At 51.3% G+C, this 26,508-nt stretch overlaps 1 protein-coding gene across 1 annotated transcript; it reads right to left on the bottom strand.

Moving 5' to 3' along the window:
- Positions 1-1,505: 1,505 nt before the first annotated feature.
- Positions 1,506-26,508, bottom strand: C5H9orf24 (chromosome 5 C9orf24 homolog). Its single transcript, XM_043514863.1, has 7 exons — positions 26,196-26,508; positions 15,378-15,525; positions 11,849-11,961; positions 10,548-10,623; positions 9,426-9,639; positions 7,044-7,133; positions 1,506-1,626 (listed from the first exon to the last, which is right to left on the bottom strand). Exons 1-7 carry the CDS (start codon positions 26,328-26,330, stop codon positions 1,521-1,523), a joined length of 882 nt encoding a protein of 293 aa, XP_043370798.1. The 5' UTR covers positions 26,331-26,508; the 3' UTR covers positions 1,506-1,520.

Raw genomic sequence — 26,508 nt, 5'->3', positions numbered from 1 at the left:
GTGGATGGATTTTCCTGTTCATCCAGTGTGGGAAGCAATCGGTGATGTGCCCCAGCCAGGCCTGGGAGAAAGGGGGGAAATGCCTGATTCCCCAGTGACAGTAACTCTGTGTATGCAAATTTGCGGGGGGAGGGGACTCTGGGGGGGGCTGGGTAAAAATGAGCCCTCTATAGGCAACACACTTGCACATTTCTAATCTGTTACTGAAATGGAGGGAGCTGGTTAATTTCAGCAAACAGCACAGAATCTTTGACAGATCCCAGCAACACGAACACGAGTCTGGTCCACCTTTATCCTCAGTGCTATTTTGTTTCCCGCAGTGAAGTTACACCACGGTTGACTTTGGCTCTTTTATTTAATCTTTATTATCTGAGACCAAGATCCACCTGTTAAAGGATTGGGCCATCTGCTGAGACCTGGCCAGTCCATTCTAGACAAGCCCATAATTCCAGAGCTATCTTTTCTTTTCTTCCTAATTTGGAATAAACGAAGGGAGCTCTGGATCAAATGTAGACTGACTGTACTAGTCTGGGGAGGGGAGGGGAGAGGGAAAGGAAGATGCAAGCAGGGAGACTCATTTTTCAAGTTGGGTACAAACCACATATTGTCTTTTGGCATGACTGTTACTGAATGGATTCTCATCACACTAATATTCAAGCAGTGAAAAGCAAAATGCAGTCATGAGCTGGCAAGACTGCCTGTGAACTTACCACTGTTCCCTTCAGAATGGAATCAGCACTGCTCAACAGTGTGTCATATGCCCTATATTGCAAATATGAAGATTCTCTTTTACCTCAAGCAGCATAGGGCCTGTACTCTCAACCTTGTTGCCATGAAATTCCAAATGGTTATGGAGTGTGGCACAGGGATGGCTGTGAAGTTCTCACTAGGTGGCCAGCAAGTTGTTACAATATGTATCTAGCGCTGCAATTGCAGCAGGATAGGGAAGGTTTAGTGAGATAAAGCCATTAGAGAATCCATCACCAAATACATCTGCTGAAGGCTAGCTTGGCAACCTTGGACCTGGGGCGGGGTGGTGTACGGGGGGAACTGGGGTTTTCTTTCCCAGATTCCCCTGGGATGTCAATAAGCTCATCGCTGCAGGGCTGGGAGTGGCTTGTGTTCCACAGCCCCACTTTCTAGTGAACTAGACAGACTCCAAAGACAGCTCATTCTTCTGGAAGGAAGAAGGCCACAAACTCTGCGGCTTGACAGGAGATTGAAGGGGGAGCTGGCGCCTCCGGCCTCCCTCAGGCAAGGGGAAGATCCTAAGCCCTTTTCCTGCCCAACCATCTTGAGCAGCAAAGTTGCCAGCCATGCAGAGGCTTGGGGGAGGGCTCAGGGCAGCTGCACAGCAAAGTAGGTTTCCACCCTTCTCTTAGCTCCCTTTGCCCCTCGTCCAATGCTGCCGTGGGGGAGGTGCGGCGTGGAGGTGGTGGTGGGGGATGTTTCACAGATGGCAAGGAACAAACATGCGAAGGTTGGCGAGACCCATTTTAATGGAAGCCTGACTCTCCTCTCTACCAGCACGGCGAAGTGGGGTAGGACTCCGACACAAACTCGGGATGGATGACATAGTTATCCTTCTGTGGCCCGCCGGCCTTCTGGAAGTGACTTGTGTCCCACCTGGGAAAGGAGGAAAAACCAATGGATCATAAGTCTCATGCCCGCAGGAGGGTCCTTGGTAAACCACTTCCTACTGGTGCTTATTAGGAGATTCCAGGGAGATTGCCAAGGGCAAGCTTTGGGAGCCATTCTCTTTGCTGATTAACTGCAGAGTGATGCTTCCACATGCTCACCGTTTTTCTGCCCCATATCAAATGCCTTGTCCTGGGATTTGGGGAGGGAGGTGGCCCGGTCAGTGGGGTCTCTGGCAGATGGATGTGGCAGGTGAGAGACAAGTGGCTACAAGGTACATGGAAGCCAGTGGGAGGGACGTGACATGCTCTGGGGTTATGGGAAAACCTGAGAGAATACATCTCTGCATAGCTAACTAGCCCATGCTGGTGTGTATCTTTTGTCTGCAGTGAGGCAATACAAACACCAGGCCGATGAAATAAAGCAGTGATGGGCAACCTGTGGCCCATCAAGGTAATCCACTGGTGGACCATGAGACAGTGTTTACATTGACTGTCTGCAGGCATGGCCACCTGCAGCTTCCAATGGCTGTGGTTCGCCATTCCCGGCCAATGGGAGCTGCGGTAAGTGGTGGCCAGCACGTCCCTGCGGCTCACAACATTTCCTGCAGCTCCCATTGGCCGGGAACAGTGAACTGCAGCCATTGGGAGCTGCGGTATGCCGTGCCTGCGGATGGTCAATGTAACACTGTCTTGTGGCCCGCCAGCGGATTACCCAGATGGGCTGCATGTGGCCCATGGGCTGCAGGTTGCCCATCACCGAACTAAAGGTTTGTTCTACCTGAGCCAGCTTCGGAGAACCATTTTCAATCCCGATTTTAGCTAAAATGATTCTTCCCCACCCATGTAAACACGGTTGCTAATGCTTGCACTATTTTGGTGTTTTCCTTAAAGCCCCAGCTCCTGGAGTCATGTGATTACATGAGAATCTCAGCTTTCATTTTTTAAAAATAAGTCAGTTTCTAGCCCTCCTGGTTGCAGAGAGAAGTTTGAAAATGTGACCCGAGTGGATTTGAGATCAGAATGCAAATAAGAACATTTATGATTTTTTTTTAAAAACTCACAATTTTGGGGGCCTGACCCCTGATTTTGGGCTACTTGGGGTTGAATAGAGCTGGGGTGAAAGTAACTTAAAGGATTTACCGGTACGCTGGTGTCCTGAGTGGGGGTGTGGCCTCAACAGGAAGAGGCATGGCCTCAACCGGAAGAGGTGATTTAAAGGCCCTGGGGCTCTGGCTGGGAGCCCTGGGGCCTTTAAATCACCCCGCTGCAGAGGCGGCTGGGAGCCCCGGGGCTCAGGGGTGAAGGGCCTGGGGCTCTGGCCGCTGCAGAGTTCTGGATATTTTAAATCCCTGCTGGAGCCCCAGGGCTCCGGCAGCTGGGCTCAGGCGGGGATTTAAAGGGCCCAGTGCCCCGGCCACTGCAGGGAGCCCCCGCCCGAGCCCCGCTGCCAGAGCTCCAGTGGCGCTTTAAAGGGGCCGGGGCTCCCTGCAGTGGCAGGGGAGATGCCTATGAAAAGGTTATGATTTGCTGGTTATGATTATGCTATCTGTATGCACATAACATGTTTGTATGTGAAGTTATAAGTGTTGGCTCTATGCGTGGATTTCAGATGTTTGCTCCTGGGATAACGCCCACAAGGTAGCTAGCCAGCACATCTTGGAGGGACTATTCAAATTAAGTGGCTCATCAAAAACCACTCAGTTGACAATGAACCAAGGGAGACGCCCATCTATACTGAGTGGACTGTCCTGTAAATGTACTTTCTAGAGTGTAGGTAATGGCTTCCTGCAATGACTGAGGGAAACTGGGCATGAACATGGCCAGCTTGGCTTAATGGTGAAATCCTAGCGGATCTTAAACATAAAAAAGAAGCTTACAAGAAGTGGAAGGTTGGACATATGACCAGGGAAGAGTATAAAAATATTGCTCGGGCATGTAGGAAAGATATCAGGAGGGCCAAATCGCACCTGGAGCTGCAGCTAGCAAGAGATGTCAAGAGTAACAAGAAGGGTTTCTTCAGGTATGTTGGCAACAAGAAGAAAGCCAAGGAAAGTGTGGGCCCCTTACTGAATGAGGGAGGCAAGCTAGTGACAGAGGATGTGGAAAAAGCTAATGTACTCAATGCTTTTTTTGCCTCTGTTTTCACTAACAAGGTCAGCTCCCAGACTGCTGTGCTGGGCAACACAAAATGGGGAAGAGATGGCCAGCCCTCTGTACAGATAGAGGTGGTTAGGGACTATTTAGAAAAGCTGGACGTGCACAAGTCCATGGGGCCGGACGAATTGCATCCGAGAGTGCTGAAGGAATTGGCGGCTGTGATTGCAGAGCCCTTGGCCATTATCTTTGAAAACTCGTGGCGAACGGGGGAAGTCCCGGATGACTGGAAAAAGGCTAATGTAGTGCCCATCTTTAAAAAAGGGAAGAAGGAGGATCCTGGGAACTACAGGCCGGTCAGCCTCACCTCAGTCCCTGGAAAAATCATGGAGCAGGTCCTCAAAGAATCAATCCTGAAGCACTTAGAGGAGAGGAAAGTGATCAGGAACAGTCAGCATGGATTCACCAAGGGAAGGTCATGTCTGACTAATCTAATCGCCTTTTATGATGAGATTACTGGTTCTGTGGATGAAGGGAAAGCAGTGGATGTATTGTTCCTTGACTTTAGCAAAGCTTTTGACACGGTCTCCCACAGCATTCTTGTCAGCAAGTTAAGGAAGTATGGGCTGGATGAATGCACTATAAGGTGGGTAGAAAGCTGGCTAGATTGTCGGGCTCAACGGGTAGTGATCAATGGCTCCATGTCTAGTTGGCAGCCGGTGTCAAGTGGAGTGCCCCAGGGGTCGGTCCTGGGGCCCGTTTTGTTCAATATCTTCATAAATGATCTGGAGGATGGTGTGGATTGCACTCTCAGCAAATTTGCGGATGATACTAAACTGGGAGGAGTGGTAGATACGCTGGAGGGGAGGGATAGGATACAGAAGGACCTAGACAAATTGGAGGATTGGGCCAAAAGAAATCTAATGAGGTTCAATAAGGATAAATGCAGGGTCCTGCACTTAGGATGGAAGAATCCAATGCATCGCTACAGACTAGGGACCGAATGGCTCGGCAGCAGTTCTGCGGAAAAGGACCTAGGGGTGACAGTGGACGAGAAGCTGGATATGAGTCAGCAGTGTGCCCTTGTTGCCAAGAAGGCCAATGGCATTTTGGGATGTATAAGTAGGGGCATAGCGAGCAGATCGAGGGACGTGATCGTTCCCCTCTATTCGACACTGGTGAGGCCTCATCTGGAGTACTGTGTCCAGTTTTGGGCCCCACACTACAGGAAGGATGTGGATAAATTGGAAAGAGTACAGCGAAGGGCAACAAAAATGATTAGGGGTCTAGAGCACATGACTTATGAGGAGAGGCTGAGGGAGCTGGGATTGTTTAGTCTGCAGAAGAGAAGAATGAGGGGGGATTTGATAGCTGCTTTCAACTACCTGAAAGGGGGTTTCAAAGAGGATGGCTCTAGACTGTTCTCAATGGTAGCAGATGACAGAACGAGAAGTAATGGTCTCAAGTTGCAATGGGGGAGGTTTAGATTGGATATTAGGAAAAACTTTTTCACTAAGAGGGTGGTGAAACACTGGAATGCGTTACCTAGGGAGGTGGTAGAATCTCCTTCCTTAGAGGTTTTTAAGGTCAGGCTTGACAAAGCCCTGGCTGGGATGATTTAACTGGGACTTGGTCCTGCTTTGAGCAGGGGGTTGGACTAGATGACCTTCTGGGGTCCCTTCCAACCCTGATATTCTATGATTCTATGATTCTATGTGACTTGCCCATGTGACTCCAAACTCCATCTTGTTGCTGTAATTTTCCACAGTAAGAACAATGGGATGCCCTCCACATGGCAAATGTTATAAAAGACCCTGGAAACACCTCCATTTGGTCTTCAATCCTGCTTCTTACCTCTGGAGGAACCTTGCTACAAACTGAAGTTCTGAACAAAGAACTGAATAACCCATCCAAGCTGTGGATGTTCTCCAGAGACTTCACTTAAGCCCGCAGGTTATTTCATCACTGCTACAAGCCTGCACCAAGAACTTTGCCATTACTGTATGTCATTGATTCCTTCAACCAATTTTAACTCTCATCTTTCTTTTTATAAATAAACCTTTAGATTTTAGCTACTAAAGGATTGGCACCAGCGTGATTTTTGGGTAAGATCTAAGTTATGTATTGACCTGGGTGTGTGGCTGGTCCTTTGGGATCAGAAGAACCTGTTATCTGATGAGAGTGGTTGTAAAGAACCACTCATCTCTGAATCCTATGGTTTTGGTGGTGATATAAGAACTGGAACACCTGAGGAAACTGCCTTTATGTTTTCCTGTTAGCCAGCGTGGGGAAACAGGAGTTTACTTTTGTGGTTGGTTCGGTCTATCTTATAAAAGAATAACCACCAGTTTTGGGTTGTGTTTGCCCTATTTCTCAGCAGTTTGTCCTGAATTTGGCATCCTCAGTTGTGACCCACGGTTACACTGTGGAAACAGGGACACCGGATAATTAGGGCTCTGGGCAGATGATGATAACAAAAACCTAGTGCCACGAAGTCTAGACATGGAAACCTGTTAAAAAAGGCACAAAAACTAATCCCAAGTGATGGCCGCCCTACCTCAGTAGTGTTGTGAGTCTGCAGGAGTTTCGAATACTTACGTGGGGCTTTATGATTTCAAAGCACAATAGAGACATTAACTAGTAAATAAAGCCTCTCACCCCTGCCCAGGTCGAGAAGGCTACCAGGCAGTGGCTACCCCTGTTTTGCAGATGGGGAACTGGGGAGGTGAAGCATTGCAGCAAAAATGGAATCAACCCATCTATGCACCTGTTTTTAGGTCTCATTTAAACACTCCTAGTCACATTTATAGTTCTGGGGAATCGCTTTTCTGGTCCTGGGCCCGAGTCACCATCCCAGGCTCCTGGCCTCTTGCAGGTTTTGTTTTACATCAAGGTGGCCTCTTGCAATCCTTTTGCTAACAGCTTCTCTTGCCCTCAGGCCAGGACCCCAGGGTGAGCAGAGCAAACAGTCCTCCTTTGTTTGGTCCCTTACAGTCCTTCATTATTTTGTACCATGAATAAAAGCATGGTGCTGTCCCTTAAAAATAAGCTCCCCCCCTGTAAACGCTTCCACTTGCTCTGTGACCTTTGGCAAGTCACTCGAACTCTCTGTATTCCAAGGGTTACCATAATACATGCAGCCATTTGTCATGATTCACTTGAAACCCAAATGAGGAAAGATCTAGCCTCTGGAAAAGTCCAGGACTGTTGTGAGGTGTTCTCCCTCCCTGTTCTCCCCACTGTAAACCATGATTTTTTAGAGCCACTGTGCCCTTCCCCCACCACTGAACCCGGCTTTAACTTTCTTACTTAAGGTTCATATACGGGAAAGATTGTGGCGGGTTGTGCAAAGGTGCATAGCCCATCGTCTCTTGGCTGCAGTCGCAGTATGGGATATTCCTGAAACAAACGCAAGGGGTATGGTTAGCGATAGCAACAGGCGGCCGGGCTCACTCATCTCTGTTCCCTGTCTCGTTCTGGTGGTCACTGAGCTTATGTGGGAAAGAACCTTCCTGTCTCCCCACAAGTGGGGCACGGTGGTGGCGTCAACAGTGTCAGAGATGCAAGTGGTGGTGGTAGGAGTCTGGGATGGAGCAGTGATAACAAGGAGAGGACTGTCCGCAGTACAGGCACTAATGTCCTAAGGGCAGGTTTTAGAGGCGCTGAGCGCCAGACACAGTCTGCTGCTCCTGTGACCCAGAAGGCAAGGCAGGGCTGGGGCTTTGGGATGGTCTGCACACAGGAGCAGCAGACTGCGTATCGGCCGCTCTCAAATCTGTTTGAGAGCAGCTGCCCATGGAGATTGCAGGGGTGGCATGAAACAGGGTCAGAAACCTGCTTAGTAAAAACTGTAATTTCTGTTTCAGAGTAGCAGCCGTGTAGTCTGTATTTGCAAAAAAGAAAAGGAGTAGTTGTGGCACCTTAAAGACGAACAAATTTATTTGAGCATAAGCTTTTGTGAGCTACAGCTCACTTCATCGGATGCATTCGGTGGAAAATGCATCCGATGAAGTGAGCTGTAGCTCACGAAAGCTTATGCTCAAATAAATAAATTTGTTAGTCTCTAAGGTGCCACAAGTACTCCTTTTCTTTGTTGTAATTTGTGTGTGGCTGGACCCCATGGGTGATGGGCACTTTATAAACACTGAGACAGAGAGACAGCCCAAGCTCTGGAGTGGGTTCCTCTGTGCAGCCTCCCTGATCCAAAGCAAAATAATACCCAGAGCTGCTACTGCAACCTCTCTGCCTGCCCTTCAGTCACCAACTCCATGAGTCAGTCCTCTTCATGTTGCCCATTGCTCCAGCACCCTCTGCTGCACCACAAGGACCCAGAGCTTTGAATATTTGGGTTTCCTGGCGTGTATTTGCCAGGATCGCTCTCATCTCCTGTACGGAAGGTCCCACCCTTGGGTCACCCTGTAGCCACTTTCCGGTCACTGCCCCTGTCTCTGTGGCGGGTCTCCTGCTCCTGCCCCTGTCTACAGAGCTTCCAGCCAGGCTTGTGTATATACAATATATATCCCTCTTTACAGTATTGCCCTTACTTCTGCGGTGCTAGAGGGGATGTACCTGGCTCACAGCCCTGTCTTGGGGAACTGCAGGGCGACTGCTGCCTACTCAAGCAAAGAGTTCTAGTGACTTCAGCTGGGCTCTCTGACAACTGCTCCCACCATTGGGTGGAGAGGGAGGAGAGCACTGGAGCGTGTGTGTGGGGGGGAAGGGGCAGCGCACCAGTGTGGAGGAAAAAGGAGGACAAGAGAGCTGGGAAAGTGAGGGTGGGGGAGACGGAGAGAGCAGGGAGGCAAAGGGGAATGAGAAATGAAAACACCCCCAGGGAAAACCCAACGGACTGAGAAAGGGGACAGGCGCCAGAGTGTTGCCAACTCTCATGATTTTGTCATGAGTCTCAGGATAATTACTGGTTCCTTAAAGCCCCAGCTCCTGGAGTCAGGTGGATATGTGATGACTTCAGCCTTCATTCTTAAAGAAAAAGTAGGGGCTGTGAAGAAAGCATCAAAATGTGATCCCAATGCACCCCAAAGGCTCAAAAGCAGAAGGCAAATCAAAAGGACACCCAATCTATTCTTTTTACATCATCTCACGAATTTAAAGCTATGAGCCTGACTCATGATTTTTGAACATTTGGGGGTGGCAATACGGGGAGAAGAACGAGCGAGATGGGGATCTTACCCTGGGGCTGGATGGGAGCAGATGGGAGTGTGTGCCTGGAGGTGGCGGGAGGAAGGTGTTGATCCTTTGCAAAGGGGTGTGGAAGGGCTCTGCTTTCTCTGCACTGATCCCCACCTCAGCCTCCCCTCCTACACACCTTGGCCTCTCCTGCTCATCTTTCAGTGACATTCAGTGGTCTGGGCCCAAGGCGACAGTGAAGGCGGGGGCCGAGAACACCCATGTTTCCCTGAATGCTGCCTTTCCTTTCACCAGCACTGGGCCGGCCCTTTGCCCCGCAATGCCCATCTGCCGGGAACAAGGGCCCAATCCTGCATGCCAAACTCTCCTTCCGCCCAGGGGATCTTTGGGTGTGACGGACAGGATCGGGGCCCGAGTTCTGACCCCCGTGAGCCCTGCAGGAGCAATGAGGAAGGACGGGGCTGGATTATGCGTCCCGCAGAGCAGCTGAGTGAGCTCTACCCTGCGAGGGAAGTGTTATGTGCACTGCGTAATCCTCCAAACCTTACAATCTTTTCCACTAGCTGGCTGAGCTGCCTCTCGTTGCAGGGGGCTCCATCCACGTAGTAATCCATCCCGCGCAGGCAGTAGTGGTGCCCGGTGCAGGGGCTGTAGTAGCCTTGGAAGGGCTTTCTCCCGGGGATGGTAGAACAGTGCTGGACGGAGGGGAGCTGGCTGCGGGATAAGCTGTTTAGCATGTTGACCACCACTTCCCTTTCTGAAACAAGAGGAGCCAAAGGGGTGGGGAGAGGGGAAACCCCACGGCTTTGAAATCTGGACATTCGCTGCCCTAGATGGAGTCCCTGGCCCTCAAGTGTTCTGGGTACACAGTCCGTGGCAACTAGGGCAAAACCAAGGTCCAAATGGGGGATGGGGGAAGGGAGGGTGTGTGGGCTAGTGGCTAGAGCAAGTATCCCATGCATGTGTGTGTGTGTGTCTCCCTCTTGTGGCCACATGCAGGACAACAATCTACTACTGCTGCCAGCTACTGAATTGCTTCTTTAGCTCTAGCTGCAGAGGTTTGTGCTTTGGTGCAGAAGGGCCCCGCTGGTGACCTGGGCAGGTTGGTCAATGCACAAGGGATTAGGAGCCCTCCACAACATTTCCCAAGGGGAGTGTCCCTTTAAGAAAGCCCCCAACATGCTCCAGGATGAAGAGACTCAGCAGTACCAGAAGTTACCGGTGGCAGGGATCAACCAAGCCCACCGTGCCCCACTCCCAGCAGCCCCAGGGAGGAGACACCTTCACAACCTCAAGAAGCCTGGTAACCTCAGGGGTTTCTGACCATGAGCTGCCTTGTGAGATTGGTGAGTAGGGGAAGGGAGGTAGCTGAGTTGGGGGCAGTTAATCGGCAAGTCCTGGCATCATCTTCACAGCCCCAGATGACAGCAACAGCAGAGCTTATGCTCCAGAATGGCTCAAGGGCTTCCTGGCCTTTTGCAGCTGAAGGGACCCAGAAATGCTGCATATAAAAACCTCCCAAGGAACTATCTCCCTGCTGCTCATTGTGGGATGCCTTGTGTTTCCAGCCTGCGAGGTGTTGTATGGATTAAAAACTCCCCCACTGGCTCTTCTGGAATCCTTGCTCTCTCGAGGTAAGGTTATAGGAGGACCCAGTACAATTACCGTAATTATTGAGCCGGTCGGGTTTCGGTGGGTATTGCATGGGCATCCCACGGAGAATGGTCTCCATCCCTGCTTCCTGCAAGGAAAGATTTCAGAGCCTTCATGTATGTTCAGCAAACTTGAAAAGCCCCGTTTGTCCCTGGATCAGGAAAGCGCAAGTTTCCCTCACCCTGCCCTGCCCTTGCCTGTGGGAGGTGAGGGCAGGCATCATCCTTTCCTTGGCCTCTCTGCTGAGACCGCCATTGTCGACGCTGCTTAGTGAACCGGTGGCTTTTCTGACGTGGCGGACGCTTGCCAACTGGGAACTGGGCCAACACCTGAGTCATTCCATAGACTCCAGCGAACCTAGAGTTACCTTGGCCGTATTCTTCTGCTTCTATTGCACAGAACTACACAGCACACCTGCCATGAAAACGGCACGGCCACAGCCGTGGATCCATAGGCAGCGCGGGACTCCTCCATTTGGGGAGGCTGCATGTGCCCGGACTGAGGCCCTGCCCCGAGGCCCATGCCTGATCAGTCTCCTCCCCCCGAAGCCCTGTCCATGCCCCACTTGGGCACCTCCCAAAGGCCCCCCCCCCACTGCTTATACCTCTTCACCCCCTCCCCCAACCCCCTGTGCCTGCCCACCAGTCGGCCAGCTGAGTCGGCTGGTTGCCCACCGCTTGTGTGCACCTCTTCACCCTCTCCCATGAGGCCCCTCCATGAGGGCAGCGTGGGGATGGGAAGAGGAGGAGCTTCCGTGGAAAGTGACGAGTGGGAACGGGGCCTCGGGGCGGAGCGCAGGCTGGTGGGCAGGCTGGTTGGCAAGGCTTAGCCTCCTCTGGCCTCTTATACCCACCGCGTTTGCACAGATACTAGCTACAGCTATTTGCTGTGTCTGAACCCTGTCTCTGAAAACACAGCTCTCCCTATGGAGGGGGGAAAGTCTTCTTGTAGCTGGAGCAGCTCCTCGCTTCCTTCGGGAGGATAGTCTAGAGCCAGACGAAGACAGGACTTCGCTTAGCGTGCAGGGGGATTGACTCCATTTTGCAGTGTTGAGCGGTTGGAGATGCCCTGCAGGAAGGTGCTAGGCAAGTGCAAAGAAGTATTACACTGGATTTTGACCTGGGTTATTAAGAGTGAAATTTGCAAAGCAAAGAGTGGAGCAGGACCTAGCTGTACAATTCTTATTTGAGAATAGGAGGAGACATGGGCTGACATCCCACAGGCCGCTTTGAAAGCATAGCCCCTTCCCTGGTCATCCGCCACAACCTGCCTAGGGATGAGAAGCAGGAGCATTCTGGAGGTCCAGGATTCACCTTTGGGAGCCTGGGGAGGTAGGTGGTATATTTATTCCACCCCGCGCTGTTGTAGGGGCCTGTCCTCCACGTTGCGTACTTGTCTCCACTGACAAAAACTGGATTGTACTTTTCTGAAATGTAAATGGACAAACAGACAAACATTTCCTACCAGGGAGGAAGAACAACGGGGTTCGCAGAGTCCTAGATGGCAAGGCCAAAAAAGACCCTTAGACCATCTAGTCTGACCTCCTTTATTACATGGGCCGGAGAATTTCACCCAGTTCCCCCTGTATTGAGCCCAACAACTTAAAGCGTCTCTTCCAGAAAGGCACCCGTCTTTAGGGTGACCAGACAGCAAGTGTGAAAAATCAGGACGGGGGTGGGGGGTAATAGGAGCCCATATAAACAAAAGCCCCAAATATTGGGACTGTCCCTATAAAATCGGGACATCTGGTCACCCTACCCGTCTTGATCGGAAGACATCAAGGAATGGAGAACCCATCCCTATCCTTGATAGTTTGTTCCAATGGTTAATCACCATCACTGTCAAAAAGTGTCATTTCTAATTGGAATTTGTCTGACTTTAACTTCCAGCTGCTGATGCTTGTTCTGCCTGATTCTGCTAGATTAAAGAGCCCTTGAGTGCCGGATATTTTCTCCCAGTGAAGGTGCTTAGACACCGTAAATCAAGTCACCTCTTCATCTTCTTTTCTATAAGCTAAGCAGACTGAGCTTTTTCAGTGTCTCACAGTCAGGCTTCCTCCCCCTCTACCCGTCGAATAATTTTTGTGACTTTTTGCAGCACCTTGTCTGAGTTTTCAAAACCCTTTGCACCATGTGGGCACCAGATCTGGACCCATGTTCCAATACTGGTCTCACCAATGCTGTAAACCCAGGCCAAATCACTGCCTTTCCCCTACTCACTTTTGGCCCCTGCAAACTGATTACCGTGTAGCTAGCCAAAAGCTTCTGGGTGGGGGCTGGGTTCCTTAACAAAACCCAAGGCAAACAGCCCCGCCATCCAGACTAACTCGGCTCCAGCCTGACCATCGTGCGCCGGGGAATCTCAGAATGCTGGAGGGACCGGTGCTGGTGCCATTGTCCCCACATGAATTAGACATTAATCAGTTCCACACCATGGTGCAAGGGATTTGGGGATGCTGGAGGTGCCCTCTTTTGGATGCGACATACAGCTGAGACCCTGACCCCCTCATGGTCTTTAAAGAGCCTCTGGTACTGTTTGCAAGAGAAAGGATGCTAACCCCAGTGTCCTGGCCGAATTACAGCTCAGGGAATGAATCCTGCCCACCTGAAGTCTCTCTTCAGTGTCAAGTAGATTCTTCCTCACTTCCCATCCTCCACTGTGGTTTAGTATCCCCATACATTGTTACACAGAAGCCATGTTCCTCACCAGAGATGGATGCTGTGCATGGTGGGTTAAGTGAGCCCTGGGCAGAATTTGTGCATCAGGTGGTTACACTGGGGGCCAGAAGCCACTACAAAAATAAACGGTGGGGCACCAGCTAATGCTGCACTTATTTCTTATTCTAAATAACTGTAGTCTCTCTGGTACCGCTGTGTGAGAACTGAGTCAAATGTGGACTTCTGAATAGCACGTGCTCTGCAGCTCCGCAGCAAGGTGGGCCTTCCACTCATCAGCAGGCTTCAAGAACAGCAGCGGACAGTGCCGCTGTCCGAGGGTTGATGCAGTGAGCAGGGCCGGAGAAACTAGAGCAAGATTTGCAACAATAGGGGCCTAGCGTCAGCCTCCGAGGGCCTTATTTAGGCACGTAAGTTAGTGGCGGGAAGCTGACGTCAGTGGGAGCCTAGCGCTTCGGAAAAGCAGGAGCTTAAATAAGGATTTGGGAGCCTAGCATTGGGCTCCTGTGGTCGAAACTCTTGGCCTAGGTGCAACAGCAACATCCAACAGCCTTGTGCTTTAGAACAGCCCTTTCGGTGTGTCAGCAGCAGGGGTGAGGAACCAATGGAGCCTACCAGGGAGCCATGAACTGTACCTCTCCAGGGAGTTGCTGGCCTGGCCGTGAGGGCCAGGGGGAGAGAGGAACCATGCTGGGTTTTTTAAAAATCAGCTTCCCTCCCTCCCCACTAGCCCTTCGCTTCTCTTCCCATTTCTAGGACGAAGATGGACCTCCCAAGCCGGGGGTCACAGCTCTGACCCAGCACCTGCAGCGGCCAGGGAAGTGCAGGAAGTGAAAATGGCCATAGCCTATCTCCGCCCGGCGCAGGATTGCTCGCCGCCCACTGGGGTCCGGGGCTGTGCCCAGTTCAGTTGACATGTCCCCGGCAATGAGGGTCCCACCCTTCCCCTGGGAGACGATTCCACAGCCTGGTACGTCTCCATCTCTGGAGGCTTCTCCTGCTGTTCAGCCTCAATCCTCCTTCAGGTAATTTCATCCCATCGTTCCCAGTTAGACCCACTGCCCCAGCGAGCCCTTCCCCGCTGCTGGATGGTTATACCCTTCAAGCACATGCAGGCGGCTGTCCCTTCTCTGGTACCCCTCGGGTGGCAGGAGCAGGTGTAAAGGTGCCCACAGACAGTCCCATTTGCCCTTCCCTCCTGGGGGCAGAGCGAAGGGCCAGCTGGGAGGAGAGCAGAGACAAGTAGACCAGCCCGGGGCTCTTTAGAGAGAACAGGGGAGCTTAGCTAGCCAGCTTGACTCCATGCCAGCTGGGGTGCTGGCTAGCCTCAGGTGAGCTCCCCTTCCCTGTCTCCTCCCACCCTGTGCCGTAGTAATACGGAGGCAGAAGGTGGGGGTGGGGGGAGGAGGGGAGCTTGCAATCAGGTAGATGGGGAAGGGGAGCACCGTGCAATGGGCATGCATCATGGGGAGGGGCAGGCCTCAGAGGAACTGGTGCAACCTCAGTGGGATTTTTGAGGTTCCTGGAATCTAGGGCTGAAACTTTCCAAACCACCCCCGGAGGTCTGGATGCTGGAATCCCATTTATTCTCATGGGAACTGGGTGTCCAAATCCTTTGGCCAACTTGGACTATCCCGGCCTCTGCACCTGGAATCTGGGCACTGAGGCCAGCTGGCCCAGGATCCAGGGGAGGCTGGGTGCATCCTGGACTGACTTGTGAATGGTCTGTGGCTGGGCCAGACCGGCCACGCCTGCTCCCTCAAAGAGGTACCTGGGTATCATCAGCATCAGAGAACCACACAGGGAGCCGAGCAGTAAGAGAGCTGCTTCCCCATCGTCAGTGCTGAGCCAAGAGCCTGTGTCTCTGCACTGGGGAGGAAGGGTCTGTCTGGAGGGGAAACTGGACTGGGAAGGGTTTCTTGCAGGAGAAAAGGTAGGGATACAAAGGGTGGGGGACTGTGCTTGCTCCTGGCGTCCTTTGCTTGTACCGCAGCCTCCTGGCCTGCAGCAACCCAGCCAATCTGCCCCTGTTCGACACCCTGAGGCCCACTCTTCTTTAGGAATCCCTGGGCTCTGAATGCAGTTCCCGTCACCGGGTGGACAAGCTGGAAGAAGAGGGACAGGGAGCTGGGCTGTGAGGCAGGTGGTTTAAACAATCCTGCAATACCTTCGAGTCTGGTTAACCAATACTTTTCTGGCCTATAGGCTGTTGGTTCTATTGTGTTCTTATAGGAATATTCCTGCACCGCACGCTTAATCATCTTCTCCAGATGAGCTTGGTTCACCTGATTTTCCACTCGGGGCACCGTTAACCCCTAAAGGCAACAGAGAGTTGGGAACGAAATCAGTTAAATGTTGCAATGATACCAGCTTGCCCTTTGCAAATTCCTCTGTGATTGGGATAAAGCCAACAAAATGCAAGGCTGCAGTGAAGGGGGAAAGTCCATGGGCATCAAGGCGTGTCATGGCTGTTAATATGCTCATCACCATGGCCACCCAGAATGTCACAATAAGATCAGGGCTAGAGCTGAAAACCTCATTCTCAGAAAGCCCCTGCACTTGAGTAAAAGGCAAATCACCTTCCGTAGTTAGTCATATAGGGCCTATGACACACAGCTGAGCAGTTTTGGTTACAACCAGTAGAAGGTAGCTGTGTCGTATACCTGTTAGCTAGCTCAGTATGCAAATCTGAATGCTCTTCTTCTTCAAAGTATATAATGGCAACACCTGATGCTAACATGGTGCTTTTATCCATAGGTATCAAAGTGCTTTGTAGAGCTAGGTTCCCTACTTTTATTTTTGCAGGTGATGGAATTGGAGCCAAAAACCAAAGGAGGAATCAGTGTACTGCCAGGATTAACATTTAGAAACTCCTAGCTTCCAGGCTTACCACTAGACCAATAGTCACATGGGCAAAAAACAGCCCCACTACCATTCACTCATGGATTCCCAGTGGCACTGTCCATGCACACAGGAATGCTTGTTCATTTGTCATATGCACATGAACGTGTACAAGAACCAGTGCCTGCAAAGAGGAAGTTTAAAAGCTCACTAGAACTCAGCCACTGCCCTGGCTTGTTCTGGATATTTTTGGGCTACTCTGGTATGCCGTGGGTTAATGCTTATCGGGGCGTGTGCAGTGGAATCGTAGGTACTGCTTTGGCATCCCGCAACACATGATGCTGCATCAAAATATTGTCCCATAACAATGGAGCCTGGTGCCATTTCACCATCTCTGGAAGTGATGTAAGAACATGTGAATGTCTCCTCTGTAGGGAAGGTAGTGTGGCCTACTGGATAGGCACCAAACTAAGCTTTAGAAGAGCTGGTTCAAACCCCAGCTGTACCATGAATACATAAGTTCATGTCTATTTCCCTTCCCACCTTTGGTCTGTCCTGTTTATTGAGCTCTTTGAGGCAGGGATTGTCTCTTTGTCCAGTACTCAGCACAAGGGGGCCTCTACATGCCAGGAAAATATAAATAGAAATAAAAGCTCTGACCTCGTAAGCAGGGTGATCTCAGAAATACCAAGTGGCACAGCAACCACAAGGATGCCACCCACTGCACACGCAAAATGACCACCCACGCCCTGCCTCTTAAGTGCCCAGAAATGCCCCTTTAACTAAAGCCCCTGCAGCGAGTGCAGGAAGAGCCCTTGTAGCTTTCTCCGGTGACACACTCAGTTCTCTCCTAACCTGCTTCGCTGAAGCTTTTCAACCATAATCCACTAAAAACATGCACAGACACGCACCACACTGCACAGCAAGCTACCCAGGGAACGGCGGTTTGAACCGGATTGGCTGGGTCTTATTTGCATTGCATGCTCTCTGGACCCAGTACAGTGGGCCCCATCCTGCCACCGCCAGGAGACTCAACATTGGCTTCAACAGAATGTCAAAAATCTCTAAACTTGTGACTGGTGTGGAGAAGGTGAATAGGGAAGTGTGATTTACCCCTTCTCATACCACAAGAACCAGGGTCACCAACTGAAATTAATAGGCAGCAGGTTTAAAACAAACAAAAGGAAGTATTTTTTCACACAACGCACAGTCAACCTGTGGAACTCCTTGCCAGAGGATGTTGTGCAGACCACAACTATAACAGGGTTCAAAAAAGAACTAGATAAGTTCCTGGAGGACAGGTCCATCAATCGCTGTTAGCCAAGATGGTCAGGGACGCAAATCCATGTCCCTAAACCTCTGACTGACAGAAGCTGGGAGTGGATGACAGGGGATGGATCACCTGATAGTTGCTTATTCTGTTCATTCCCTCTGAAGCACCTGACACTGGCCACTGTCAGAAGACGGGATACTAGGCTAGATGGACCATTGGTCTGACCTATTATGGCCCTTATGTAACACAATCAGGCCCTCTAGCCTTTCAGTGCTTGTAAAGAGCTGAGTACCCCCGATCAGTAAATAAGGATGTACTTAGACACACCACCTTTACAAAAACAATTGCAGTGATTTTACAATCGCCTTTGAACTGTGGCACTGGGCACCTCAGTAGACCCTTCCTTTGGGGAGCAATTTATTAACCCTCAAGGCAGGTCATTATTATTAGCCCCACTTTACAGATGGGAAACTGAGGCACAGTGAGGGTAAATGACTTACCCAAAGTCAAACAGCAAGTCAGCCACCGAGCTGTTTAGAGAAACCAATTGTCCTAACTGCATAGTCCCCGGCTCTGCTCACTGGAGAGTTCCCATGAATAGAACCCAGGCGTCCTGACTCAAAGTCTCCTGCTCTACTCACTAGACAATACTGCTGGACTCCACCTGAAAATCTCCAACTTGTTCTGTAGCGAATGAGGACGGGCAGCAGCACCAGGGTAAACAGCAGGAATTCATGCGCACCTGGATAACCTGCTCCATAGGTGGGAGGGCTTAAAGCCGAATGGTATAGCTAATCCTGTAACCAAGGGCTATACGCAAACCTTTCCTTCCCTCTGCCAGTCCCCTGCCATCAAACCCCTCCCCTCTCCAAATCAACAAGGGTGGGAATCCCACACAGGCACAATGCACAGTCAAAAGTAAATAACTGCAAGTCAGGCCCATGCTATACACCCAGAACAAAGCTGAGGCAAGTCAAGTCAGGACCCATTTCTGCAGGCTGCAGACTCTCTATTGTGGCCACATACGTGAGCTCGAACACGCCCCAACCCAGAAAATACTTGCCAGCCTTTCAAGGAGATATGAGGGTGATGGACAACTTTAGGAGGGGGAGCTCCTGGGAGGTGTGACCTGCAGTTCCCTAGGTTTTTTTTTTAATAGAAATATGGCAGATGCTTTAATTTCACTGCAAGATCACCGCATGCATAGCTGGCTATGCATTCAATGGCAAAAAAGCAGAGGATCAGATATACAGCCTGGCTGGAGATGTATGAATTAGCATCAAAGTTGATGACATTTAATTCAGCATACAGTTTAATGAATGAATGCTTACAGCGCTTCGGGAGGTAGGGGTGGCACTATGTAGCGGGGAAGTAATGCTACTGTTATGGTTGTAAGATCTGGGTGCCTTCAGACACATCTGGGGCCAGAGCCACCATACAACCATGCCAAGTGGGGCTCAGAAGTCTGCTGGCTGTCAGAGAGGCAGGAAACAAATGGAGTTTGCAGGTCTCTCCCTGGATCCCGGATCGCGATGCTCAGCTAGAGGGCTGCAAATGCATCAGACAGTCTGGGGGTTTGCACTCTCAGACTGTTAAACATTTAAAAAGCAACCTTCTTGTGAGAGGGTCACCACCAAAGTGCCCCCTCATGGCATGGGTGATCCTGCAGCAGCCCTGCCTCAGTTTCCCCTCAGTGATTAGCCCTCCCGCCTATGCTCAGCTAAGCCATTAACAATAAGTCCACCCCTTCCAGGGTATACACACCCAAAAACAAACACAGAGTCTTTACACCAGTTTCAAATGGGGTCCGATCCCACTTTCAAAGGGGCTAGTCCATCTTCAATAGCTCAGATGCTCTCCTGCCCTCTCTGGGGTCATCTTCCATCCTTCCAGGGCTCTCTTTCATCTCTCCCACCAGCCCTTCCTGGGCTTACTGCTCCCTCCTCCCATGCCTTCTGTCTTAGAGTCTTTCCCTGTGTTGGCAGGCCATTTCCAGCCCTACCTAGCTGGAGTCTCCCCCCAGTGTCACAAGGTCTCCTACCTCCCTGCAGACCTCTGCAGACACCTCCATCTCCCCCTGCCTAGTCTTCTCCCTCATCTATCCCACAGGCCTGGTCGACTCACATGGCCCCATTTTTCCCACCTGGGGAAGTGAGTTGGTATCACAGGTGGGAACTGAGAGACCCATCCCCACTGTTAAAGGACCAGCCACCCTGTGACCTCCCAGATTGGCAGGGGAACCATCTCTCCATGTTAAGGTCCTGTCTGCCCTGCTCCTTCTGCAGCAGCGAATACTGTGGATAAGAGGTGCCCCAGAAAGCAGACTGCATTGCTATGATACCACAGTGCTTCCTGAAGGCTGGACGAGTTAGGCAGGGCCCATTTGGGTGGGGTGTGGAACAGGCTTTCGGCTTGGGGACCGCAGGCTACTTCCAACCACCGGGCCCATGAGACCCCTACCACTGCCCATTTCAGTTTCAGTCTGGTCCCTTGCTCTGGGCCCTGTGGCTCTGTTTCCTTTGGGGGCTGTCGTGTGTGAGCACTGGTCAGAGGAGGGGGTGGGCCAGTGGTCTCGGAGAAGATGAATCCAGGCAGCTCTCAGCCAGCATTTATTTATTATGCTTTGTACTGTCAGACAAAGCACTCCCACCCCAGGCTCTTTAAAATAAAGAGCAGCCATTAAATAGACAGACACCCTTCATTGACACCAGTGCACAATAACCTCAAGTCCCATCAAAGACCTCCCCCCAGTAAATCCACCAAGAGCCTCCATGCACCACCCCACCTGGCAAAGAGCCCTGCAAGCCAGGGACCAAAGATGGGCCTGGCCACAAAGTCATGAAAAGCACAGTGCAAGAGACTCAGCCAGCCAGTCGTGTCTGCTGTGTATAATTCAGGCAAGAAAGGGAGGAATTGCTGGTCTGTTACTCGGAACAGCAGACAAGTCATGAGGTCAGCAGATGTGTGTTTCCACTGCCGATTGCTGGATGGAACTGTGCCCATGTATGTGGCTATCATTCCTTCTTGTGCCTTAAGATCCACAGAAGATACAGGCCCAGATCCTCAAAGATATGTAGGTTTTTAACTCCCTGGGAATTAGGTACCTAAATATCTTGGAGGATCAGGGCCATAAGCCCTAGCAGATTCATCGATTTAAAGGCCAGAAAGGCTCACGGTGACCATTTAGGCTGGTCTTATGTATAGTACAGGACAGAGAATCTCCCTCACTGATTCCTACGTCAAGCCCATAACTTCTGGTTGAGCTACAGCATATCTTTTAGAAAGAGACACCCAGTCTTGATTTAAAGGCTTCAAGTGGTGGTGAATCCATTCAGTAAATAGCACTACCTTCTCCTTTAACTAGGGTGCAAGAGACCTGAACTGGAACCAAAGGTACTGGGGTTTGTCCCTCTGTGGGGTGAACTGCCCACAGGTGTGTCTGTTGTACAATGGTGACCCCAACAGACAGGAAGGTGAAAGAGGGTCAGATCCTTCCCAGTGCCCAGGAGGAGAGAAAAAAGAGATCTGTCAATCTGAAGGGAGAGGGTGTGGCTTGGCCTAAGGACAGGGTCTTGGTGAATGGAAGAAGAATATGATACTTAGCTCATATAAAGCATTTTTCAACGGTAGATCGCAGAGTGGTTTACAAAGGATGGCAATCTCATCCCCTTTTGCAGATGACAAGGATAGATTTTAGCTCAATTTTGACCCAGTTTAAGGGAAGCGAGTCAACCCTGCTCCCAGGGAGCCTCTGGGTTGTGGAAAGGCAGGCAGGATTTAATCACGGGTGCCACTGAAAATGTGACCATGCCAAAGCATCCCCCTTCTTCCCTCCCCCCAAGACCCAAACATTATCAGCGTGGCGGGGGAATCTTTGCAAAGCACCGGACACACTTCACCAGCGGACTCCCCCCCCCCCGCCCGCCAGGGCTGAGAGCAGCAGCCTTTAAACAATACCAAACAGCCTTGCGCAGCAGTTCAACACAAGCAGAATCCCGGATCCACCTGCAGCTGCAGTGGGAATGAGTGGGAAGAAGGGATGTAGCAGTGGTGTCAGGGATGATACCCTCCGCCTTGTACCATGGGATCTTCAATCACCACAGATTGATTGATGATGATGATGATGATATTTTGCTTTGCAGGAGCGTCTAGAGGCCCCAGTGCTCTAGGTGTTGTACACGCCCACAGTAAGAAAAATCCCTGACCCACAGAGTTTGCAGTCTAAAAGCCCCACAGCTGCCCGCGGTAAAGGGATTCTGATGCAAGCCTCGTTGGAAAAACAGGAGAGTACCCCGGCCACCATCCTTCTGCACTTGCTCAACTTTCCCGCTAAGGGAAAACCCACAAAATAACCCCCTGGCCTGCAGCACTCTTCAAAATGTTTGGAAGTCTCCTGTCCCACTCCCAATTTAGCCCAAAGCTGCTGAGTTTATGTCAGTGGTTCCCAAATTTTTCAGCTTTGCACCCCCCCACTTTACCTCTGTCCATGCCCCCGAGGACATGGACAGGGTAAGAGGGCTGGGGCTGCAGCTGGGGGTGGGTCTGGGGCCAAGAGTGGGGTCAGGGCGGGGGGCAGAAGCTGAGGCCATGGCTGGGGGTAGGGCTGGGACCAAGAGCGCGACCTGGTGCGGGGCCGGGGCTGGAGCAGAGCTGGGAGTGGAGGGGGCTGGGTGGTGCTCCCTCTCTGCCCCCCATGGGGACTGGCCTGGGACCTGCCATGCCCCCCCCAACATTCCTCTCTGCCCCCCTAGGGGGATGTGCCCCACAATTTGGGGTCTTTAGCTTATGTCATCTGAGGCAGTCTGAGCCCTGGGTGCCACACTCACAGACCATCGGGAGCCATCCTTCAGCTAACAGAGCTGTAGATTAGCCGTCTTAGAAGTGGGAGATTTACCTCTGTAATAAACTTGTTTTCATCCCACAACGTAAGAGGACGTTCCCTGTACGACTGTTTCACGGTACACGGCGATCGGTAAGATTCTGTATAGGTGCTGATGGGCGTCTTTGTTTTATGAGCAAAGAGGAACATCTCTCAAATGGGCTCCTGAAAGGGATTTCACCTTCAGTCTAAACTACGTCTCAACTGATCCCCAGTAGCCAGCAAGGGCTTTATGCCTGAAGTTAATTTCTGGAGTCCGCCACAAGCCACACTGAGGATGAGACTATGAAAAAAGCTCTCTGTACTATGGTAGCAAATTAAAAGTCTGTCTCCCAAATCTGACCGCCTCCCCCATCACCAGCCCTGCTTGCATCACCAGTGATGTCACAGTCGGTTGGGTCAAATGTAAAAGTGAGATCCCTGCGGATCCAGCCCTTCAGGCAGGTAGATTGTATCAAACCAGGGTCCTTTGGCAGAGGGGAAACAATTGCCCATCATATCAAAGGCAACCCCCTGGCACAGAGGCGCTGACTTTCTGATCTGAAGAGGGGTGCTCAACCCCCCACTCCACCCTAGGCCCTGCCCCACTCTCCCCCTTCTCCCAAAGCCCCACCCCGCCTGCCTCTTCCTGCCCCCACACTCTGCCCTGCCCTGCCTCTTCCCGCCCCGTTCCACCCCCTCCCTCGAGCACACTGCTCCCTCTTTCCTCTCCTTCCCCCCAGTGCCTCCTGCATGCTGCTGAACAGTTGATCACTGGCGGGCGGGAGGCGTTAAGGGGGATGGGTGGGAGATGACTGGCGGGGCTGCAGCCCCAGAGAACCCACAGAATCAGCGCCTATGGCCTGGTATTTTTCATCTGCCACCGTCAGTGATTTCCTAGCCACCTCCAAATCCAAGTCAAAATTGCTCCATCTGTGTGTCTCTCTCTCCATCGACCTGAGGCTATCACTGTGGTCTATGCAAGCCCCCTGAGATAACATCTTTCACCTTTGCCCCATTACCTGTCAGGTGCTAGCTAGCACGGTACCTAGGTACCCAGGCCACCTCCTGGCTGGCTGGGGAGAAAGGCCCCGGGTCTAGTGTGCAGACAGATTGACTGGGATTCTGGTGATCGCATTTAGGATCAGACTCCCTGGGCACCATGCAACCCTACCAGTCGTCACCCCATCACAGTTCCTAACCTCTGAGCTGAGCAGAGCCTCGGGCCAGCCTGTGGAGGGGCCTAGCCATGAGGGCAGCTTAAGCAGAGACTGAGATGTGAGGGTCACATCAGAGGAACTGGCAGAGTGTGGGGTGACTGGAGACCAAGGCGGGAGGCGGGAGGCATGCAGGAGTGAGCAGGGGCATCTCAGTGAGAGGGGCCCAGGATGTGAGCTGGGGCGTAGGGGTTAGGGTGGCATGAGGGAAACCCGGGGCATGAGGGGAGTACATTGGACTATGATGCATATAGACATGTACCGATTTAATAGCAAGTGCAGTAATACAGAAATAATACAACACATCGGCTGTCGGGCATTTAAATGGAGGCAGATGGGGGCAGTCAGGTACCATGGTAATCAGCAGGGTACACGGGCTGGCTGGAGAGAGAGGCAGGATCATTAGGAGAGATAGAGACACATCCCCATAGAACCTAATGTGACCCCCTGCCTAGGACATTGGCAGCAGCAATCCAACCTGAGCCTTTTAGAGCTAAAAATCCCAGCTCTAGCCCCTGGCAGGCTCCAGCAGACTGATAAACCTCTGTATGGCCTGGCCACCCGAGGTAGACAGAGCACCGTGCTGCATTAGTAGGGGTTACAGAAATGACCCCCGCTTCTTCTATTGCCAGGTCCCCAGCATCCTTTGGAGCTCTCTTCTCCCCACCGCAGCGTCCATCCAAGGGGACGGCTTTTCGGATCCTTCTGACCACGACTGCCTGAGCGGGCCGCACAGCCTCTCCTCAGCCTCGGGCATTTGGGAGCCAGCCTCTCTGTTGCAGTCTTTGCTATGTTCACTGCATGACCAGTGACTCCCTCCCACTAATTAGAGTGATTAGATTCTTGGCAACGGGAAGTGGATTGGATAATTAGCTGCTGTGGGCAGTGCCTCCTGGAGTACAGCATGTCTTTCCTCCTCAGCCTGCAGCAAGCTTCAGTTGCAGTGAGCTGGCTGGTGTGTGCATGCAATGCTGTCCCCATCTAGATAGAACCAGAGCTGCTTAGCTGTGTGTCATACACCCCATACTGCTAAGTGCCCAGGCTGAGCCTGCATTGCCCCGAAAAAGCCTCTCTGTGATTGTTTAGCCTCCCGTTTTTGGATGCTCTCGCTCTGCACCTCAGCTCTAAAACATTTTCTAATGGTCATTCACCAGTTCTGCCACAATCTGTACAGCAGAGGGTGCCGGGTACCATATTCCAAGCCAAAGGACAGATGCATAGAGGGACGTAGTGGAAAGTTCACACACAGAGAAAGAAGCTGGCTGGCTGCTCAGATACCATGTCTGTGGAGAACATCCTGAACCTGGAGGCAGGGGAACTTTTGTATATTATGTTCAGTGTTACCAGCTGGCAAAAATTCATCATACCATTTGCTTATAGGCTGTTCTGCAGGGTTTTCATCCCCAGATGTAACTCACATGGCATGTTTCAAAATCTCTCATGACAAAATTACTGTGATGAATTGTGCAGGCCTCTGCAGCTGAGAACCCCGCAACAGGCCAGTTCTAGCTTGGCCAATGCCCAGAGCCTCAGACCCAAGGAGACTAACCAGGATCCATTGAAAGACATGGCAAGAGATTCCAGTCTGCAATCTCTGGAGTGTCTTTACAAAAGTGCCCCCAAATTTTGGCAACTAATTTGGATAAAACTATGGTCCATAGAGACCATAGGGCCCAGCATGCAATGTCAGATCGAAATCTAAATGGCCAGGACATATTGAATTACAGTCAACTTGTGGAACGTGTTGCCAGGGGATGTTGTGAAAGCCAAAAGTATAACTGGGTTCAAAAAAGAAATAAGTTCATGGAGTCCATCAATGGCTATTAGCCAAGATAGTCAGGGACACAAGCTCATGCTCCAGCTGTCCCTAAATCTCCAGCTGCCAGAAGCTGGGAGTAGATGATGGGGTGTGGATCACTCTGTAATTGCCCTGTTTGTTCATTCCCTCTGAAGCATCTGGCACCGGCCACTATCAGTAACAGGATCCTGGGCTAGATGGGCCATTGGTCTGACCCAGTGTGGCCGAATTTATGTTGTGACGTATACTGTCCATGGACCACCTCTGTGTATTATTTTATAGCACCTACAGCCAGGTTCTTCACAGAGCTAACAATGAAATCCCTGCTCTTTAATAGCGATGGCTGGTCCGAAGGACACCATGACTTCAGTATAGACTGTTGTTAGTGAAAGCTTTCCATTTGGGACTGGCATGCAGTTCTTTTTGCACAGGGGAACATGAACAAATAAAAATATGGCCTACTGGCTCAGGCAGTAGACTGGGCCTCTGGAGACATGGGTTCTGTTCCTTTCTCTGCCACTGACCTGCTGGGTGACCTTGGTCAAATCACTTCCCCTTGTCATGCCTCAGTTTCCCCATCTTAAAATGGGGAGAACGATACTGGCCTCTTATGAAAAGTGCTATATAAGCATTACAGTAGCTGCATTTATAATGTCCCTCCCACAGCAGTAGTGACCAGTGCTCATTTATAAACGAGGACAATAACAGACTGCCTCTCGCTCACCAGCTGCACTTTTAGGTAGTTTAAAGCGATACCGTTACCACCAGGCTGGCACCGCTGCACAGTCAAACCGCTAAGTGGAAAGGGGAGACCCACATTTTATGAAGACACGTCATAAAACGTCGTAAAAATCAGCATCTGAAGGGCTCATGGGGCTCTTCAGAAGGTGAGATGAAGAGGAACCCCATGGTGGCAGAGCTTAGGAGCACTACAGAAGCTGAGATCCTGCTTCTGATAACACTGACTACTGGGTAGGGGATGCGGGGGAGGGATTTACCTCCGTCACAAACTTATTCTCTTTCCACAGAGTCATCGGAGGTTCCTGGAAGGTTTTTCTCACGCTATTCGGTGCTCTGTAGGAGTCCGTGTAGGTGCTGATGGGGGTCTTGGTTTTATGGGCGAAGAGGAACATCTTGAAACACACCCGTGCGGGGGAATCCTTCTTCAAATACACTCAGTGACTCCACAGGTCAACTTCATCGGCCAAGGGGTCTTGTGCCTCAACGTCATTAGATTAGGATTCCCCACCCCCTCAAACGTCTGTGGCTGGTGGGCAAGGGAGAGGGGCTCTGCATGCTGAGGTGTTCCTT

The sequence above is a fragment of the Dermochelys coriacea genome, chromosome 5 (assembly GCF_009764565.3).
Source record: "Dermochelys coriacea isolate rDerCor1 chromosome 5, rDerCor1.pri.v4, whole genome shotgun sequence".
Classification (NCBI taxonomy): domain Eukaryota; kingdom Metazoa; phylum Chordata; order Testudines; family Dermochelyidae; genus Dermochelys; species Dermochelys coriacea.
This window is presented reverse-complemented; position numbering and strand designations above follow the sequence as displayed.